General features: G+C 38.0%; 1 protein-coding gene across 1 annotated transcript; it reads left to right on the top strand.

The window, feature by feature from the left end:
• The first annotated feature begins 5,389 nt into the window (after positions 1-5,389).
• On the top strand, positions 5,390-20,035 carry LOC139744952 (28S rRNA (cytosine-C(5))-methyltransferase-like). The gene is made up of 7 exons (XM_071655362.1): positions 5,390-5,503; positions 7,153-7,275; positions 14,311-14,485; positions 14,942-15,089; positions 16,445-16,592; positions 17,515-17,630; positions 19,153-20,035. Exons 1-7 carry the CDS (start codon positions 5,390-5,392, stop codon positions 20,033-20,035), a joined length of 1,707 nt encoding a protein of 568 aa, XP_071511463.1.
• The last annotated feature ends 2,490 nt before the right edge of the window (positions 20,036-22,525 follow it).

Below are 22,525 nucleotides of genomic sequence, written 5' to 3' on the forward strand. Positions count from 1 at the left end.
AATGTCAATAACATCACTGCATTACAATGACAACAGTGATATAATATTCTTCCACAGTATCAGTACAATAATTATCACTTAGAAAATGGTAATGACAAAAAATGATACAAACATTACAAGCTTACCGTCATCATAATCATAATCATCATCTCATCTTAACTTCTCATCCGACCCTTTGCCCCATCAGAACCCCCTTCCGACAACACACCAAAAACATTTAAGCCCACCTTTACACGTCAGTGACATTTTTAAAAATATAACAAAAACACAAACAAAAACTACATCGTTCAGTTGACCCTTAAAGGTCCTGTTTACCTTTGGGAACAGTGATTTTAAAATTTTCAAGATATAACATTTAATGCATATGTGTAGGTCTGTTGTACCACAAAACATCCTATCTTATAAAATTTTCGTGATAAAGCCTAAAACATAAGGAGATATCTGTATTTTTCTCAATAAACCGTAACTGTAGACGGTTAGTCTGGAAAATTTTTTATTACAACTATTGTTCACATTTTGTATATTTAACAATACTTAACATCGATTTTACCGATTCAAATGTTTACAGTGGTTGTTTCTATCCCTAACTCACATTTTAGAACTATCTTAAAGCACTAATGCTGGGTTTTTGTTTCATCTGCAAATGGTTAATTATGCCTTTAACATTACTAGCAGCAATGAATTAGTGTATAACAGTTGTAAAGGCTAGGAAACTAACATGCGCAAAATAAGTTGGCATCAGTAAGAAATACAATTTTCTTTCTTTGAGAGAGATAGAACGTAAAGTCCATATCATTTTTATTTGTGCAGTCACGAAAAATACAGAAAAAAACCATGTTAATAACTTTAAATTCGTTCCTAAACGTTTACATAAAAAATCTTGCCATTATATCATTAAAAAAAGATGCGTTGAAATGCAGCTTGTAACTCAATGAAATCTGGCGTTTTCTTCTTCTGCAAAGTTCGTCTTGGAGCTAAACGTAAGAGCGGCGGCGATCATGGCTTCAAAGGGGAGGAATGCCAGACATCCCACTGAAATACTGCAGAACCAAAACATGTGTTTGCATGGATTGATTACGAAGAGTTGCTACTCCATGCATAAAATCATTCTAATGAATTTTGTTCTCTTGTTCGGTCCCTAGACTCATCCCATGCAATCGGACTACCAATTATGCATAATCATTCAACGTGCTTACAGGTATCCATGGTCACGACCACACCATTCCGCTCCGAAACTAATGAGGATGACAAAAAATGGGCTTCACGTTTAATGTCTAAAACGCACAAGAATAATTTGGTAGAAATATGAGTGAGCCAGATGGAAAAAGGATATTGCGATGACTGCTGATAAACGTCCTCAGAGAGTTTCAAAGAAGACAAAATAAATGCGACCATATGAACACTTAATGTATATGCGGGTAACCATGGTTATGGCAGTCTTTTGTATAAGAAAAAACATCAATATTAAACCAGTATACGACAATGGCGTTATGGGAGGGGAGTGGTCATTCATGTTAGGCCGGTTCATCACCGTGATTGCTGTTTTAATTCGTATTTATGACATTACAGGGTGGTTTAGCATAGATCTACCACACATGGACATACATCGCTCGTTTATCAATTCAAACACCTGTTTCTGTGAAAAGCGTCGGCAGGTTGGTTGTAATTTGTAATCTAACATTTTCCCATTTTTCGCACATTGTTTCAGAGTAAACATGGACAGTAATGGTAGACGATATAATTATGGCATGTACGTATGTCTTACCATTAAGCTGATCCATGCGCGTCCACAAGCGTCCACTTCAGTAATTACTAATTTTTTAACACGAAATTTGTCATGATTTGAGTTTCCCTCCCCATCATTGTCGATTTTCCAAAGGCAGTTCATAGTCTCAAAAGGCACCTCAGCGAAATAAAACCGAAATGAGGGGAACGGTTCTTTTGTCAGTGACGATGACGATTACACAGTCGTCATTTTCCAAACATCTAAATTTTATTATACTCATAAAGATGCACATAATCAGGTGGCGGCGATGCAGGTCGGATCAAAGAAAGACCTCTGTTAATAGTCCATGTGTGTAGTAGGTCCACAGGTTTAGTCACTTTTTTGTTTTAGATATTGTTTCAGAAATTGTGGTTCAACTAAAACAAACTCAATACTACTTTTACCCAAACGAGTAGTGCAGTTGATTATAAACTGCATTATTATCAAAGATTCTCCCTTTGAACCATTGTTCTCTCAATCAAAATTATCAAAAGTTGGTGATATTCATACTCTTTCCGAAAAGAAACTGTTTGCACAAATACATATTCAACCAAGTTCCTTCGGTGTTCAATGATCTTCTTATCTCTAATTCCAATATCTATCTAAAAGTCGACGTCCATCTGATTATCACCCTGAAAACCCAAGAATGATTGTTTTAGCACAGAAATCTTTAAAACATCATGGCCCCGATGTCTGGAGTTTTTTTTTTCCTGCCAACACTAAACAATGTAGATTTATTAATCTATTAAAAACAGCTTATTATATTATGATGTTAAATAAACTATACGTCTGATTATCAGAGCATGTTGCTATCCACCTGTATGCTATCATCACTATCATTAAACAAAGGTCCCAAACTGAAAGCACCTGCACAAGAAGACCATAAAAGACGCATTCATTATCACATACCCACAATATTCATCTCCACACAAACACTTCACATTTATTTTATGCACAATGCACCGCTGCACCCTTTTGTCTGATTTTTTTCTCTCTCTTCACCTTCACCCAGTGGGTAGTGACTTAAGTATATCACCTTGATATATCATACTGTTTACACAACTGTTTATGAGGCCATTATCCTCTTGAAGCGTTTGCCTGGTGGTCTCCTGTATTTCTGTTATGTTTAGAGTTACTTTAATTTGTCTTTAAGGGCAGGTACATGTTTGAATCATATCTGCATAAATATTACCTGCTCTTTTTCATTTTGCATTATCTTGGAATAATGTATTCTTAAATTGATCACTACCTGTTTAAACAGAATACTGTATACCTTCAGATTCAAGTAATATTGTGCTCAGGTAATTTGTTCAATTGACTTTGTATTTGTGCATGAAAAAATCATTAGATTATTGGATTACATAAAACCCAAACCTCGTTAACGAGGATGAGAAATCCATACCGCGATTTCGTAGGCATTGTGAAAAGTAAAAATAATGATTTATTAAAAAAAACTTGATCGACGAACTTCTTTTCGGTTAATATGATTTTTACCACCTTATGGTTTAGCGCCCTCTTGGTTAGTCTATCGGCTACAAAATTATCATTGCCACAGCCTGTAATATAACGTATTAAGCCAGTTTGCGGTTCCACTTATAGAGCATGAGCAGAAAGAGGTCATCTGTACCAGCAGAGCATGTTGGTTTTTAAATTCACTGAGATAAGCATTTGTTATATGAAGTGATCCTTATCAGGGCTGCCAACATTGGAAACTAGTTGAGAGTGAGACTCCCACAGGCCAATGCTATGATTTAGGGGTCAAAATGAGTGAGATCAATAGAAATGCATGCAAATGAAATAAAGTTTTAGAGTGAGAAAGGACCAAAATTAGTGAGTCTCAGTCTCAATGAGTGAGAGTTGGCAGCCCTGCCTTATACTGGTGCTTGCCAGCACATCCACCAGTCCTGACAGCAAAAGATTCTTTTAATATTGTCCCTATATACATTCAATGCAAAAAAAAAAAAAAAAAGAAAGAAAGAAAAAAAGTGAAAATGGATAATTTCCAAAGTGGTATTTGATTGATCATTCTGGTCACCTGGTCTTCGCAAGTTCATCCTTTTTTTTTTTAACATGACTGATGAATTCGACAAATTGTTACGTTGGGCAATTCCGTCACTTGAAAACTACATGGTGCCTAATCAACTGAGAAAGAAGAAACTTGTCATTTGAACCAATGTGCACATGAGCTACAATTAACTCCGTTGTACTGCATTGAAGGCAAAGTTCATTAAAAAGAAGTTACATCTCACAACTTGGATGTGATTCTCTTTTGTTTATAGGGTTCAATTATAAGTTTTATTGTAAGGAAGTCAGGGTTCCGTTTAAAATCATGAGAGAAATCCGAATTCAGCGCAACAGCCATCTCAAAGCTTCAGTTACGCCTATTGTGTTCAGCTCTGTTTCCATCGTCGTCGTCATCACAATCATCATCATCGTCGTCGTCATCATCATCATCATCATCATCATCATGGCATTATCATCATGATCATCATCAATGGAGTGTAGGCTGAAGGTCCTGTCGGTATCCAGGTATTCCAGTGCTTGCATGAGTATACTATATAACAAGCGTGGGCGTGGATGTCAGACAATTTCAATTTCGGTTTCAAATCAGGTAGATTTGGGACAACATATCTGGGTGGATTGGCAGATTTTTTAAAATCGATTTTATTAGCTTACAAATAGAAAGTTCTCATATTTCGCCCCCCCCCAAAAAACCCGAATAACATCAAGTACATGTGTGAAAGACAAAAAACAAACAAACATGGGATTGCGCTGAGAAGCAACTTGGACAGTTTTCACAACACTGCTCTCGAACATGTCGAAAACCAAACGAAGAGTATCTCGTACATCTCTCCGGTAAAGGTATATCAAAATTCTGAACGAACTGAGATTTCCCCCTCACTTTTCCTTCTCTACACTCTGAAATGAAAATGATTTTTATTTCACACACACTCGTTCCTTCCTGACCCTCATTTCCATGTAATATCCCTATAAAATTATATATGAAATATATATCCCCTCCCCTCCCTGCCGTAAAAGAAATTGTACAATAATTACAATCCGGGCAGGTGAACGAATATGGTTTTATAATTATGTCAGTGGTCTTATTGAAATCATCTACCTACAAACACAATCATGCTCACGAGTGGGAATGAGAATGGATAACGCCAAAAAGAAAAGAGACATTGAGTATAGAAAGAGAGAGGGAGGGAGGTCCCGAGCGAGGAAGGGATGAATGGAGAGAAAAGAATAATCCTCCAACACACATTGAATCACTAATCTTCTGCCACCTCACCACACAATTACTATGGAAAAAAAATTAATCCATTTATTCAAATGAATAGCCAAAGTATTCATTACTGAGACTACTTCTCTTCAAATCCATATTTTACAGTGACTCTGATTGACTTCTTTTTCTATTATTTTTAATGATGTTGCGCAATGATATCTGTAACACGTGTTTTGGTCCACAGAACTCTTGTGGTTTGGTCGCACACACGCGGTACACGTGTGTGTGCATACACTGCTATGCTGTACACTGTATTTACACCTGAATTGGTCTGCGTACACTCTCACGCTGTATTTTACGGCCTACAACATTTTTCGGAGAGAGTTTTCTGTGAAATGGCACAAAACACATCAAAAACCGATCTGTATGACGAGGCAGCTGCAGTGATTCAGAAGGCCAAATCCAAGGAGAAATCCCTCAAATCGATAGTATATGATAGCAACTCAAAGGTAAGGCTTGCGAGATGTCCTTTTCATGATAGTCCCACACGTTGAATATCTTGTTTGTTCAGGAAATCGTTATTTTCAGTGAGTAGATAGACGTAGGCTAGCCAGGGCAGGGCCTGTGCGTGTAAATTTACACAACACGACAGGCGTGCTTCGCACGGCGTCTGGTCGGGTTATACTGTCCCATGGTTAATACTGGCTATCTACTAGTGACATTTGTGTAATAATTGTCTTCTGGCACTGCAGAGTGAAACAAATGCCTAGCTAGACAACCAGTAGTATGCGCATGCTCCTCATCATCTCATATTCTCAGTAAATTTAAAACAGTAAGTAATTTCTAAGATAATTGACAAAAAATAATGATGATTGCAATGAACAAGGTTTTTCACTGCCGCCGATCCAGTGTTCACCCAAAAACACAACTAAATTAATTACCATTTAATAGATCTAAACAGTAAAAAAATATATTGGTGTATTAATAAGAACAGATACATTGTACTTTGCTTTGTAGGCCTAAATATAGATCATAATTGAGCTATCTCTACACCACATCTGATGTCATGATCACAGAATTCCGTACAACATTCATGGTCATGTTGCCTCTCAGCAGTTGGGTATAGATAGTATCCTTCCCAAATTAGAGTGAAAAAGTGAGAATGTAGAACAGTCCATTTAAATGTACCGGTACACGTGTGCACGTGTGTACGTAACAATAACTTGTGTATGATTTTAGTCCCATTTGTCCTTTCCAGTTAGTGCACTTGTACAGTTACAATATATGTTGTCTGCAGGTTTAATTCCTGTGTTTTCACAAGATAAGGTGTCATTATCAGCCTTAATTTTTTTTTTCCGCATACCTTAAAAAAACCCAAAAATATATACAATGTATACATGAATGTGTTATATATTATATACAGTATATATTATATATATATATTTTTTTTTTGGGGGGGGGGAGGGGGGGGGGGGGGTAATGTAGCTTGCATTTGTAGGGCTGCAGATGTCTTGTTTAATGCACTCACCATCTGTACTATAGGCCTACTTTTCAAAAATGTTCCCCAAAGTTTTTGCGTAAATTGTCAATGCAGAGACTCCAACTCTCCTGCTTTCAACGGGAGATCTCCCGCCGAAAGCCCATTTTTGCAGAATCTCCCGTTCTCCCGCTTGAGATTTAATTTCTCCCGCTTGAAATGATTTCTTACTTAATTTCATTGTATGTTGAAATATAAGCCTTAGATAGCACTAGAGAGCATAGAACCTTGGACCGCAAGGAACTTCGTGGAGTCTCCCGTTTGCTAGGGGTTTCAGGCGGGAGAATATCCCGATCAGAAGGTGCTTGGGGTTGGAGTCTCTGTCAATGTGATAATTTACTCACTGTAGAGTGTAATCAGCTTTTTGGTGAAGACTTGGTGTATTTATATCATAGTATGAAGCAATTTCTTCTGTGAGCCATGTGTATGTATTTTACATCACATCAGTCTACGTCATGAGTGGATGCTACATTAGGAAAGTCTCAAACAAGTCTCTTGTCATGAATGACCACTTTTGTCTTTTTTTGTTCTAAAGCTACACATGCAGCACTTTGGAATAATAAACTAGTCTATTCATTTGTCATTTCCTTTCTTGTGTATGACTCTCCGTCCCTCCTGCAGAATATACGCCAGCTGTATGCCCTTGTATGTGAATCTCTGAGGTATGGCAGTGTCATAGACAAAATCTTGGAAAACACTGCCTTTCTCCAGAAGGTTCCATGGATGAGTCGGGAACTTGCACTGGTAAGAAAAGAGAAATTCACAAAACTCTAAGCAGTGCAGCTTTTATGTGCGGTATTACCGGTTGTGATGTGTATCTGAAAAAAAAAAACTTTCCGTTTTCATATTTTTTGTCTTTACATGTAACTAGGAAAATTCATTATGTGTTAGCAAAGGCAGTGCATGTTGTCGAGACAGATAGTGTAATTTTGCAGTGAAGCAACTGGACTTCAGAGGCGCAAATGTGAATTTACAGTGATTAATACCAAGAGCTTCTGGGCAAGTCCAAGATAACACGCATGTTACGTATGGGACATTCAGAGACTTTTATGACCTGAAAAATAGTGTTAATGGCTTTTGATCATATTAAACTTTATCATGGTGATTGATATCTAGGAGAAGTATAATCATGCAAAAAATGGAGAAAAATGACCTTCACAATTATATTCTAGAAGAGAAAATATGTGCCGTTACGTATGGGACCAGAAAAATTTTGTTTTTTTGAACATTTTTTTCAACCTCAAAACTCTCTGAAAGTATTTCATTCTACAACTTGTAACTCACTGTGATGAAAGTCACAACACTCAAGATTATCACAGGTAAGTTTCGTGTCATTAGGCAAAAAGCTCTAATTACAGGTTCTAATTAAAGACAGACATGACGTGTTACGTATGGGACAGTTACGTATGGGACAGTTTGTCCCCCATTAGTCTGGGTGCCAAAGCCACTTTTTGGGCCTAACCTTGTTTTACCGTCCACCCAATGTTGTTTGATGGTTTGACCCTATTTCGAGGGTGCTGAATCCGAATCTGGATGATGCAACTCTTGCATCCTTGAGGGTTTTGAGATATTCAAGATGGCCGCCAAAATGGCCGCCAAAACCGGAAATTCTCACGTATTTCATTCGCAATGGTGAGAAATTGAAAACACTTGACGGTTTTACCCTATATCGAGGGTGCTGAATCCGAATCTGGATGATGCAACTCTTGCATCCTTGAGGATTTTGAGATATTCAAGATGGCCGCCAAAATGGCCACCAAAACCGGAAATTCCCATGTATTTCCTTTTAAATGGTGAGAAATTGAAAACAATTGATGGTTTCACCCTATTTCGATGGTGCTGAATCCGAACTGGATGATGCAACTCTTGCATCCTTGAGGGTTTTGAGATATTCAAGATGGCCGCCAAAGTGGCCGCCGAAATAACAGCCAATTAAAACAAGAAATTTCGATGTATTTCCTTCTATATGGTGAGAAATTGAAAACAATTGATGGTTTTACCCTGTTTGGAGGGTGCTGAATTCGAATCTGGATGATGCAACTCCTGCATCCTCGAGGATATTGAGATATTCAAGATGGCCGCCAAAATGGCCGCCAAAACCGGAAATTCTCACGTATTTCATTCTCAATGGTGAGAAATTGGAAACACCAACCACCTTGATGGTTTTACCCTATTTCGAGGGTGCTGAATCCGAGTCTGGATGATGCAACTCTTGCGTCCTTGAGGATTTTGAGATATTCAAGATGGCCGCCAAAATGGCCACCCAAACCGGAAATTCCCATGTATTTCCTTTTAAATGGTGAGAAATTGAAAACAAGTGATGGTTTCACCCTATTTCGATGGTGCTGAATCCGAATCTGGATGATGCAACTCTTGCATCCTTGAGGGTTTTGAGATATTCAAGATGGCCGCCAAAGTGGCCGCCGAAATAACCGCCAATTAAAACCAGAAATTCCAATGTATTTCCTTCTAAATGTTGAGAAATTGAAAACAATTGATGGTTTTACCCTGTTTGGAGGGTGCTGAATCCGAATCTTGATGATACAACTCCTGCATCCTTGAGGATTTTGAGATATTCAAGATGGCCGCCAAAATGGCCGCCAAAACCGGAAATTCTCACGTATTTCATTCTCAATGGTTCAAAATTGAGAACAATATGGTCCTATCCTATTCCGATTCCAAAATGGCCGCCCAAACCGGAAATTTCCACGTATTTCAATTTTAATGTTTCGCAATTGAGAACAATTTTATTGATGATTCTACCCTATTTTGATCACTGTGCTGAATGCGAATCTGGACGAAACCACCCTTGCATCATTGAGAGTTTGGAGATATTCAAGATAGCCGCCAAAATGCTCGCCAGAATGGTGAGAAATTGATAATTGATGGTTTTACCCTATTTCAGGTTTTCATCAATGGCAAAATCTAAACCCAACCATACTCTGCTGATAAACGAATGCATATTGTACATCCCAGTTTGAACTTGCTGTACAGTGAAACCAATTTTACCGGATATCTTGGAGTTTGTAAGATACAGCTGTGCCAGGAATGAATCCTGCAAGACTACAGATGAGGTTGAATATTTGAAAGATTATACTGTTTCATCTACATATCATGGATATGTTTTGAACACTAACAATCAGTGGACAAGACATACCCATCTCGATCATATTGTGATAGTGATGTAGAGAAGTTTACTGAGATTCCCAATATTACCTGTTTTAATCCATGAACAGTTTTAATCGTTTCATCCATGAACACTCACTGGTGGTCTTGATGACATTGTCGAAGACAAGAGTTGGACATTTTTATAGTTCTGCTTCAAATTTTTCTTCAATATGATGCAATATTATATATATATGGGGCGACAAACCTCGTATCTACAAAATGTCACATGTTCAGGAGAGGAAAACAAAAACAAAAACAAAAGGTAAACAAACATGGTAGCCAAAGCACTATAACAAATGAGAGAACCTTTCCTTTGACATACCATGGTAGCTTCATTTTGGGGGTAAGACAGCAAAGGTTTGGACAGGACATCATTAACTGATTATCTGTTTATTCAAAAATGTCATTTTCACTAAAAATTTTAGATACAGGGTCTTGTCGCCCAAGCGACGATATCATATATACACACGAGGGGATGGAAAAATCACAGGTAACGCGCAGTAAAACAAACAAACAAACAAACAACAACATGTAAGGTAATAGTTGATAGTCCAGTACTTACGAATATCATAATCACGCAGAGTGCTTTTGAAATTACCTTTATATTGATATCTACTATAGTGGTCATGGATGCAACCATTTCTAGTGACGTAATCAGAATATGCCACAAGTTTCATAAGAGTACGCGGCGAGACTCATACGAATACAAGACAAATTTGAACACCAAATACCAGCAGGCCATAATTTAATATTACTCTTATAACCAAAAAGGATTAACTTCACATCAGTCTGTGGAGCCCTTATTGGCTACCACAGGCATTACTTTATAACAATTGTGCATAAAGAAATTTTCAGTCCTATCTTTGTGTTTGTACGTTTCAGTATGATGTCAATATCATTTTTCTTTCCATTACGTGTTAAAGTTCCGTTTGAGACATATCGGAATATCTCAGTATATTACAATACCATTGTGACAGCCATTTTTGGATGCCATTAATTATTGGCTGATTTGACAAATTTGCTCAACCGAGTTGAATTCAAGAATACGGATTATTGCTTTTAATCATTCGTTTCACGTGATAGCACAATATTCCACAATTTATAAGAAAATATCAAGGAATTTCCGTTTATACAGGACATTTGCAAATATCTCAAAACATTCAGCACCCTCGAAATGGGGAGGGATCATCAATTTATTTTCAAATTTTCACCATTAAGTAAAAAATATTAACATTGGAATTTCAATTTCTGCCAATTATTTTGGCGGTCATCTTGGACATCTCAAAACCCTAAGGAACGCAAAAGTGGCAACAACAAAATGTCGAGGGTGCTGAATAGGGTCTCAAAAATTTCCATATTATTGACAGTTATTTTGGCGGTCATCTTGGAATTCTCAAAAAACCCCAAAACACAAGAGTTGCATCAACCAGGTTCGGATTCAGCACCCTCAAAATAGGGTAAAACCACCAATTGTTTTCAATTTTACACCATTTAGACCGAATTAGGGGGCGTACATGGGAATTTCCGTTTTTGACGGCCATTTGGGGGCCATTTTGGCGGCCATCTTTATCATCTCAAAACCATTAAGGATGCAAGAGCTGGATCCTGCAGCTTCAAATTCAGCAAACTCAAAATAGGGTAAAACCATCAGTTTGTTTTCAATTTTACACCATTTACAAGGAAAAAGGGGGTCTCTACTCTACATGTGAGTTTCCATTTTTGGCGGTCATTTTGTTGGCCATCTTTATTATCTCAAAACCCTTAAGGATACAAGAGTTTTATGAAGATTATGATTCAGCACTCTCGAACTAGGGTAAAACCATCAATAGTTTTTCAATTTCTCACCATTTAGAAGGAAATACAGGTGAATTTCCGGTTTTGGCGGCCATTTTGGCGGCCATTTTGGCGGCCATCTTGAATATCTCAGAACTCTTAACGATGCAAGAGTTGCATCATCCTGATTTGGATTCAGCACCGTCGAAATAGCTTCGAACTATCAATTGTTTTCAATTGCTCACCACTAAGAAGGAAATACATAGGAATTTCCGGTTTGGGCGGCCATTTTGGCGGCCAATTTGGCGGCCATGTTGAATATCTCAAAATCCTCAATGATACAAGAGTCGCATCAGCCAGATTCGGATTCAGCATCCTCGAAATAGCTTAGAACCATAAATTGTTCTGAACTTCTCACCATTTAGAAGGAAATACATAGGAATTTCCGGGTAATTTGGCTGCCATTTTGGCGGCCATCTTGAATATCTCAATATCCTCAAGGATGCAAGAGTCGCATCAGCCAGATTTGGATTCAGCACCCTCGAAATAGCTTAGAACCATCAATTGTTTTCAATTTCTCACCATTTAGAAGGAAATACATAGGAATTTCCAATTTTGGCGGCCCTTTTGGCGGCCATCTTGAATATCTCAAAATCCTTAAGAATGCAGTAGTTGCATCATCCAGATTTGGATTCAGCACCCTCGAAATAGGGTAAAACCATGAATTGTTTTCAATTTCTCACCATTTAGAAGGAAATATGTGGGAATTTCCGGTTTGGGCGGCCATTTTGGCGGCCATCTTGAATATCTCAAAACCCTCAAGGATGTAAGAGCTGCATCATGCAGATTCGGATTCAGCACCCCCAAAATAGGGTGAAACTTTCAAAAAACATTGGGTGGACGGTAAAACAAGGTTCAGCCTTTGGCACCCAGACTACATTCATTTAGTGTGTGAAGAACCATGTTTTGGGGTATTTTGCATAATTATTGAAGTAAAATCAGTTGAAACTACTCAAATACTGATCCAGATTGTCAAGGAAGCAATATTCCCCAAATATTCACCATCCTAATCATATTCAATCATATTTTTATATTTTTATGACCAACCTGAGTATGCATGCCCTTTGTCCCCCATTCGTTTAGTGTGTGGAGAGACATGTTCATGGGTATTTTGCAGAGTAATTTTGGAAAATACCCACAAACAAATTTTTGCATAATTATTGAAATTGAATCAGTTGAAACTACTCAAATACTGATCCAGACTGACAAGGGAACAATATTCCCCAAATATTTACCATCATAATCATATTTAATCATGTTCTATATTTTTATGACCAACCTGAGTATGTATGCCCTATTTTTATCAGGATAGTTACTACTGAAAAATTGAATAGTTTAAAGTGTTTACTATCATTGATGAAGGGCAGTTTGCCATTTCGTTTCAATAAAAAACAATTTGACACAAGAAATATTAATTTTTATAAATAAGCAATACCTGCTGCGTGGAACCCCAGTGATCGAGTAGATAGATGTCTGTCTAGCAGTCAGGTCATTGATTCGAGTCACACCTCAGTATGTGTACCCACGAATTTTGTCGTGGCTATTATTGAAACCTGAATAAGGACAATTTGTGTATCACTTGCAATAAAAAAAAAATCATTTTACTTTATTTTTTTTTAAATATTTATATCACAACCATTTCAAATTGGATCTCCATCACTAAACTTTGAATTCCTCTAGTCTTAGGATTGTATGCTTGTTAGTAATTCATATAATTGGTTTCCAATCATCTCATTAGATGTTGAAAACTGAATCCCAATTTTTCTGCAAAAAACTATACCATCCCTTTAATGCTGATTTTTCATTGTGTATTTTGCCACTTTCCCCTCCCCCTTTCTGAAAATTGTTCAGTCAAGTACATGTATTGTTTAAAGTGTCTATAACTCAAAAAGTAGCTAAAATGTTGGGACGCTTTCTTCAGGATGATTGACCATTTGTGTACTGAGAGACCTTCCCAGCTAGCTACATGCATTCACATGCATTATGTATGAGGATGTCCCATACATAACGCATTTGTCCCATACGTAACATTATTTCAATGCCTAATAAAAAATATTCCTTTTACTGTTTTTTCTTTTTTCTATGGTATTTAATTTCTCTAAACAATAAATTAGAACTTTCCAAAAGGGCATTAATATAACCTTAGCAATTTCAGAAAAAACTTTAAAAATTGACCTCAATTTGTTACGTATGGGACATCTCATGATAGGACACGAGCTAATTTGCATAATCATTTGCATAATCCCTAAATTTTCATACCAAGTTAAACTATTTGATGAACTTCTTATGTCCACATATTAATCAAATATCATTTGCTCTCCTTGGAATCAATATGAATTTTTATAAATGTCCCATACGTAACGCTGTGTTTCACATTTATGCAAATGAAGCCCTTAAAATTTGCATAAATTTATGTTATATAATTTTTTCCTCCATGGAAATCAAAACTTCAACTCATAAGCTTCAAAATGATACCAAACATGCCAATATTGAGCAAAGATGAAATTTTGCCTTCTGAGGGGACCTTATCTTGGACTTGCCCTTCTATGTATTACTAGAAGGAAAGTAAATGATATTAAGTAATCCCCAACTTTCTGTTACCTATGAAGTTAGCCCAAATGTGGAATATTGACCTTGTTTCCATTGTACCAGGATTGTTTAGAATGATTTCAGTGTATATGGGTACCAAGTCTATAAAGCATCTTGGGCAGCATGCCAAGTGATGAAGCCTACCCCCTTGCTGACTACAATCTAATTAATTACTTGTCTTCCATGTAGGTCCTCCTCTACGACTTTCTCTTTGGTAAGAAGCTCACTGGAGTGTGCTCGGGGAAATACCGTAAGGCCGTGGTGAAGCAAAAGACGGAACTGAAGGGGGAGCTCCAGCGGTTGAAGGAAGAGAAAGGCGTCCAGAACTCTAGAGATCTCCTACCAAGTGACATGAAGGATGAAAGTGAGATGTTTTGCTGGTGGGAAGAGCCTTCTTGCAATTTCAAATTATGTTCAAGTTGCACAATTTGACAGACTGGCTGCTCATGTCTTGCTTGTGTGTTTTACCCTTGCGTAATAGCCACTGACTCAATAGACGAAGAAAGGGTGTAGGGACAAAGTGCTGGAAAACCATACTAAAACTTTTTTTTTTTAAATACTTGTAGATGTGTCAGTAACAAGTGATATTCTTATTCATTGCTCCATTTTAACATCTGATTCAGAGCTGTGTAAATATTCTGTCTTCATGTCCTGACAAAGGACTTTAAAAGCACCCTGATTTGAGAATCATTTTTGCCCAGTAAGATGCATGTAGCATGCAAGTTATTTCCCTGATTGCTCCTTGAATATCCCTAGTAGCTCCTTGAATATCCCTGGTTTTGACGCATGTAGAGACTAATCATCACCAATTTTCCACCAGTCCTGATACCTAGGTATGTACGGGTCAACCTGCTCAAAACCAGCGTGGATGAGGTGGTGGATCATTTCATCAGGGCGGGATACACCTGTGTGATGACACCGGAGGAGGTAACTGTAGAGAGAAGTGGCAGCAGTGCACAACACATCAGGTAGGAGGTGACTTCTAGGGTACCATATTTTCAGGCAACAGACTGCTTCTATGTTCTGAAATTTATGGGCATTCCATTATGTCTTACAGCCTGGTACACTTGTCAGGAATGAGGGTGAGAATCAGGTAAGGGGTTCAGAAGTCGATTGGAAGAGAAAGATGAACCAGAAAGGAGAAGGTTTGAAAATCGTGGAGATAATGGAGAGAAATGATGAAGATCTTACATTCTCAACAATGTAGATCAGAAAACGAAGCAATAGAAAAACAAAACAAACAAAAAAAGGTTATAAGCTTTATATCATCTTTAACGACTGCACTTAAATCTTATTATTTTGTGACAAAGGCTTCCAAGAGGCCATATTGTGCTTATGAGTAGAATCCCAACAATCAATAGTGCCATTTTGTTTCATTTTTCTTTTGTTTTCTTTTTAAAATTTCAACGAAAAAAAGAGAAAAAACTAGAGAAGCACTCTGAGCACACCTCCACCAAGCATGCAGCTCATTTCCATCACTGATCTTGTTCTTCCGTAGAGATATCGGTGATTTCCACCCATACGTACTTATACTATAGCATGCTGAAAGTGTTTATAATAGTGTGCTGCAAGTCTCCCGATTTCCCAATATAGAAGCCTTTGTTACGTCATAAACCCTCAGCTGCACAGCACGCCTCACCCTAGCAGAAACTAGAGCATGCACTTTAGTGCGCCATGCAAACCTCAAATACGCGCAGTCTGAACTCCCAAGTTCATTGACCCTCCTGCCAAAATATAAAAAATCCTTCATAAATTCCAGAAAAATTATCGGATCACTACCAAAAGTTAATCGTTTGTTACTTGTGTCATTCTCAACCTTTCCTGCAAGTTTCATCCCTATCCGTTACCTACTTTTTGAGTTATTTTGCACACAGACAAACGAACGAACGAACGAACGAACGAACGAACGAACAAACTGACGGTAACGAAAACATAACCTCCTCCCTTGGCGGAGGTAATGATAGAACAAAAGTTTCATCAGCATACATAAAATCTGGCATGCCTATAGTTTGCACATTTTGGAACATATTAGGGATTGCATTTATTCATTTTGCTGAAATTATATTTTGTTTTAATTATGCCAATTAGACTTCTAACTGGCACGTTATGATCAGGACGATTGAGAGATACCGGATAACAATGTTTTTTTTTCGATGTTCTTGCCAAATAATCTCTGGAAAGCTAAAATGAATTAAAATACAGCCTTTTCAAAATATGTAGCAGAGCCTCAAAGTAAAAAAGCTATGATGGTTCTCACGACCTTACATTAAATTATTTGTATGATTTGCTATTTTTCCTTGTCTACATCTTCTCAAAATCACAGTTGTCTGAGTGTAAATGTAGCCAGGACTCTAGGAAAATATGACTTTGCCGCTGACTTGCACCTTGACGATGTCCTGGTGTTTGCTGCCGGAACTGACTTCCATAACCACCCCCTCTATCTCACTGGAGACATTATACTCATGGACAAGGTATGAATGCAAATAATTGGACCACATTCATTAACTATAGACTAACCTTAACCCTGTCATCAGCAGAAGTACCTTTCACATACAAAATCAGTTGCCTTTTAGATAAAAAGACAAAAAAGGGTTGAATGTTTTAGTGTTTTCGGGAAATATAAGCCCTTGAAACCTTCTTTTCCTTTATCTACCCCAAGAGTGGGAAGGCATAGTGTATATCACAATATTTTGCTGTTGTTTCAGAGTCAAAGAAGGTATCAAATACTCATGGGATTCATAGCATCTTTCAAGAGAATGTTGAATGTTGGCTTTAATTGTCAGACAAGGACAATGGTATCAGTCTTTTTAAAATCAGATGTAAGTTTAGAAAGTTAATGATGTTACATTTTTGTATGTTATTGCAGAACTGTGAGGATGGCCAAATAATACAAGGTATACAGTACATGCTGATTACATTACTATGATGTTGTCATCAGTTCACAACTTTCCTGTGGATTTGTTCACTGAAATATCATGTAATTAAAATTTTTGGCCAAATGTGTATCAACTACAACCCTTTCCCCTAAAGTCATAATTGTTAAGTGATATCAATGCCATAGCTTTGATGTGATCGATTTTGATTCTTTTGATTGTGTGATGATATATAAAACGTAAATGGAAATGATCATTAGCACTCTTTCCTGCAAAAATACTTAACTTTCAAATTTCTACACTTTCTTATTTCACAGCTGAGTTTGGTAAGTCTTGTACCAGCCCATCTTTTTGACTGTTTTTTGTCTTTCTGAAATTCAAGTTGAACATGGAAAGGAATTGCAGTTTTTGAACTGCAGTAAATGAAGTGAATCATGGACTATGTATGAATATGTGTGTTTTCATCATTATTACTCGTATTGCCATTGCCAAGCTTAAAATGTCACTCTAACCTCCTCAGGCCAGTTGTTTTCCTGCCCATTTGCTGTCTGCCAACCTTGGATCTCATGTGATAGATGCATGTGCAGCTCCTGGTAACAAGACAAGCCACATGGCAAGCCTGCTGAGGAATCAAGGGTTTGTACATCTCACATTTTCTCATCTCTTCCGTGTTAAAGGAATATCATGCTATCAAATCAGATGCATAATCCTTGCTGACATTTGGCTATTTTACTTGCAAAATTTATATCTATATATTTTTTCTTCATATATTTGGTGTGAGAATTTATTCTGATTTTGATAATTTGACTTCTGCGAGTCTGACTTTTGTAGAGGTGACTGGGTATATGACACTGTGGACTTGTTTGGAATATTCAATACCATATTGTTATACAGTTGCAATATTCATAAATGAAACTGTCTGATGAATAAGAGTGTTTGAATTGGCATCAAAAAGTGATTTTTTTTTTCACTTGTGGCTTTTAGAAGTTGCTAGGCAGCTACAATTGTACATACTATACATTCTGTAATAAAAAATTCAAAGGAGCAAAAGAAGAACAAAAACATCTCTCATGTTTTTGTATTTTTTAAACTCCATTGGTCTCTTGCTGGTTAATGCCTTATGAGTGTTAGTTCACTGTTCACACGTAAAAAAACAACAACAACGAAACTCTGTTTTGTTTGTTTCGGGGATCATGTTCCTATTTCATCTCTGTTCATTCTATGCACCAGGGTCCATGGTTAAAATCTTACACCTCTTAAGGGCTTTTTACACTTGTAAATTTTTGCTTAGTCCCGTACCAACGGTGCCCCACTTAGCCCCACTGTTGTTATGGGACTATCTGTAGCCCACTTTCTGTTTACACTCGTTTTTGCCAAAGTGGGCTAGCCCCACCGATAGTCCGGTACTATCTGGCCCTGCAAAATAGCAGGGTTAGCAAGTGAGTGTAAACAGAACGAAAAAATAATCCTGGGCTAAGCGACGGAGACCCTCACTGACCAATCAGAAACTAGGTAATCAAGTGCTGCCAGTGCGTGCGTGTACGTGTACAGTACATAGCGTAATCATGAATATTCATGTGGTTTGGAAAGTCCGGGGCTAAGAAATACGAGTATAAAAAGGTCAGTTTTCTCCTTAGCCCCGGACAAGAGATAGTACGGGACTAATTGGCGGGTGTAAAAAGCTGAAAAAATTGGTACGGGACTAACGATAGTCTTGGGTCAGAGAAAGTCCGGGGTTAAGAAACACAAGTGTAAAAAGGGCTTTACATCTTCTGCATCTTTATGGACATAACTCATACTATCACATGCTGCAATACTAAGTTGGGCATGGGCAATGCTGGCCAAACAAGCAATGGCAAGCAAACTGGAATGTAAATTGTAAAGATGTTTGTCTTCCTGTGTAAATGGGACAAACATGGATACATTAAGAGTAGCTTATTGTACGACATACGTAACACAAACAGTTGTCTTACTGTAGGAACTGAATGGGATGAAGGAGGAATAGTACAGTACCTCATTGTGAGTGAAAAAAAAACAGTCAAGGACCTAAAGCGATTTGACAACTCTTCATGAACAATGGGAACATGCTTTACTTTCTGTCATATTGGTTATTGAAATATATGATGTCATCTATTTTGTGCATCTTTTATATTGACAGGAAAATTTTTGCTTTTGACCTCGATGTGAAACGTCTTGGAGTCATGCGATCACTGCTGGATAGGGCTGGCGTGACATGTGCCGAGACCATCCACCAGGACTTCTTGACCTCTGACCCCAACAGCCCAGACTTCAGCCACGTCGAGTGTATCATTGTGGATCCCTCATGCAGCGGATCTGGGATGGCCAATCGGAAAGACTACCTCGTTGATGAGAGTATTGGGGGTGACCCGGGTCGACTGCACTCTCTGCAACAACTCCAGATCCACATCCTTGGACATGCCCTGTCCTTTCCCCAGGTGAAGAGAGTGGTGTACTCCACCTGCTCTGTGCATCGGGAGGAGAATGAGGAGGTTGTTAACGCTGTGCTGAGGCAGCGAGAGGGGTTCAGACTAGTGCCTGCCCTCTGCAATGAATGGGACCATCGCGGATCGTCAGAGAATGATGTGGGACCAGCATGCTTGAGAGCATCGCCGCAGGCTGACGCGACTAACGGCTTCTTTGTGGCGCTCTTTGAGCGTGTAACAGAGGAGGAAGGAAAGCAGGTGCAGGTGGAACAGGTTCCGAGGTCATGTCTTCCCATTGTTAATGGAATCAGCAGCCATGATGATAGACAGAATGAGGTGTTGATAAAGAAGAGCAAGAAGAGGAAACGAGCAGAATCTTGTGTGAACGGGGAAGCCATAGTCACATTAGAAGCAAATCATACTGTGCAAGCGGAGCCAGAGGCACAGTCTACGAAGAAAGTGGAAGGGAAACCAGAAGTCACTGAGGACACAGATTCACTCTCTGAAAGAACAGTCACTGTAAATTTTGACAAATCAAGAAAAAAGAAGGGGAAGAAGAGAAGCAAGAAAAGGAATAATGAAGAAATTGAGAATTGAAGCAACAAATGTAAGAAAGACTTACTGTTGACTGAAAATAAAGGACCATCACAAATCCTGATGTAGGTGTTTTTTTTTTTTTGATTATGAAGTTCTTTGCATAAATTAAACAGGTATCACTTGTTAAGAATCATTTCAGCTGTCCTAGCCTAATCAAAATTAGATAGATTAAAAAAAATATAGATTTTTGATAGTACACGTCTGTACTAGATCTCTAAAAAAGTTTGCAGTTTTATGTCGAGATTGATGATTTTACCTGCCGTAGATTATGTTGTAACGAACTGTGCCATGGTAATTACACCAAGCAGTCTGAAAGTTTGTTTGGTCAGAATATACGACCACTCTGAAGAGGATGAGAACTCTTATGCCACCCTCATATGTCACCGATTCGCACCACGCACTTCACAGCATCCAACTCAAACCTACTATTTCATCTTACTCTCGCATAACCCTCATCACTTTACCGCCCACTAACAATCGAATAAGAGTTGTCTCATGCTATATTATGTCACCTGTCCTTACACACCTGTGCACGCATCTGCTGTACCTTATTTTCCCGCATGTATCTCCTTGTGGTGACAAGTGAGTTGGTTTGGTTTCTCAAATTGTATTTCACATTCCCCACAGGAAAATTGGCAAGAGGTCCTTTCTCCACGCTCGCCCATTATTCTGTGGCAAAATCGATGCAGTCAATTTGTGAATGAATTAATGAACATAATTTTCTTATGACGTCTGTGTGGATTATTACTGCCTGTTTCTCTCACACACGCAACTTATTCATTCACAAACCAGTCAATTTCATTCTTGCGTTTGGTGTCTGAAACTGAAATTAATAATCAGGGGGCTTTCTCTTCCGGAGTGGGTACCGCCGCACGGTGGGCCAGGGCATACCAATGTGCACCAAAGGTCATTCTGGGCAATTTTTATCTTTTGATTTTTGACACACCCTGTTGAAAGGTAATACTTTGAAGAATATTTCAGTAAAATCTTAAACTCATGTACGCAGATTAAAGGGGTATATCACCATCCCAACAAGTAGCAAAAAACAACATATTACGAGTTTCAGTACAAATTGTCACCACTTCAGTGAAAAAGTAATTTTGAAATGCAGTTCTTAAGATATCAATCTATGATTGCACCCACATATTTCTGAGAGTTTGTTATACTATATCAATGGTGTAAAGATACAAAGGAAAGCAATCTTTGTGAATTATCTGCAATCTTTGTATCTTTGTAATTATCCTGGAAAATAAACTTATTTTTTGTGTTTTTTGTATATCTATGTGAAATGTTTTGATTTCCATGGATTTCCAACTAAATTCTGTTACCACTACATTGCCTGATGTGTCTGCTTTAAGTCGATACCAGATTTAGCTGCCACCTTCTGCCACTTTTTGTGTAAGAGCCGATTTTCTGTGACACATCACTCATAAAATATGTCTATTTTGGACCACGCAGGCACGGGGGGGGGAATATATCTGTCATCATACACCGCCGCATGGGGTGCGCATGACTTTTCACCCCTCCTTCACGTCAAGGACCAATAAGCACGTTATTAACACCCACATCATGGCCTAAACACCAAAAAGTAAACAAGATGATAATTTATTGGGCTAGTTTTGATTTCTAAAAGTCCCCTCTTCCAAAGATGAAAGTATACTGTACATAGCTATGGGGGTATAGTCTCGCCTTGTACCTCCTAGGCATCACTACAAGTCATACTTTCCTAGCTCTGCGATACACATGGATATCAAAGAACTTCAACGATCTGTGTACCCATCGATACCTAAGAACTTTGATCCTGCTTTTCACAAAAGGTGAATAATGATTCACATGGTATGGATTTAATAAATCTTTGTGTATATTAATGATGCAGACTTTCGGACATCAGAAACTCTTTCTTATTTGCTTAATCATTTCTCTCTCCGTATAAGGGGAACTTTCTAAGCTGTTTTAATTCCAGTATAGTATTTAAGAGACTAGTTTTTAGAGTGTTGAGCTTGTATAAATGATCGATGTGGCTTATAGCGTAATCAGGTAGAGACCGATAAAATGATATCAAAGATTGGTTTTATATCACACATTATACTGTTAGAAAAGAGTGAAGATATTCACCTATCAGTGTAGCCTCTACATCATAAAATTATTTTCTCACTCATTCACAGTCCTGGACAACAATTGTTTGCTTGACTAGTGTGGATCTATTAGCATGGAATTGATTCCTTCAATGAAACGCCAACTTTATGAAATCGCCCTTGTTGAACGATGTTTAAATGACACAGCAGTGTGCTTTGAAAAGTTGAGTGATTTTGTGAGTCAGCATAATGGATTATCAGGAAATGAGATGCATATCCAAACATCAAAATCAATCAGACAATTCGTGTACAAGTGCAGATGGAGGTGGAAGAATAGCAATCGTACCTTGGACAAGTTTCCACGTAACTACAGTGACTGGCTCAATGGTAATATGTTCACAGAGGAGGTCAGTAA

The sequence above is a fragment of the Diadema antillarum genome, unplaced genomic scaffold, assembly GCF_040938485.1.
Source record: "Diadema antillarum isolate AM-2024a unplaced genomic scaffold, OU_Dant_1.0 seq00001222_RagTag, whole genome shotgun sequence".
NCBI lineage: Eukaryota > Metazoa > Echinodermata > Echinoidea > Diadematoida > Diadematidae > Diadema > Diadema antillarum.

Coding starts and splice junctions, on each gene's coding strand:
- LOC139744952 (XM_071655362.1), top strand. CDS start 5,390: ATGGCACAAAACACATCAAAAACCGATCTGTATGACGAGGCAGCTGCA. Junction 15,090..16,444: donor AGCAGTGCACAACACATCAG/GTAGGAGGTGAC, acceptor TCAAAATCACAG/TTGTCTGAGTGTAAATGTAG. Junction 16,593..17,514: donor ACATTATACTCATGGACAAG/GTATGAATGCAA, acceptor TAACCTCCTCAG/GCCAGTTGTTTTCCTGCCCA.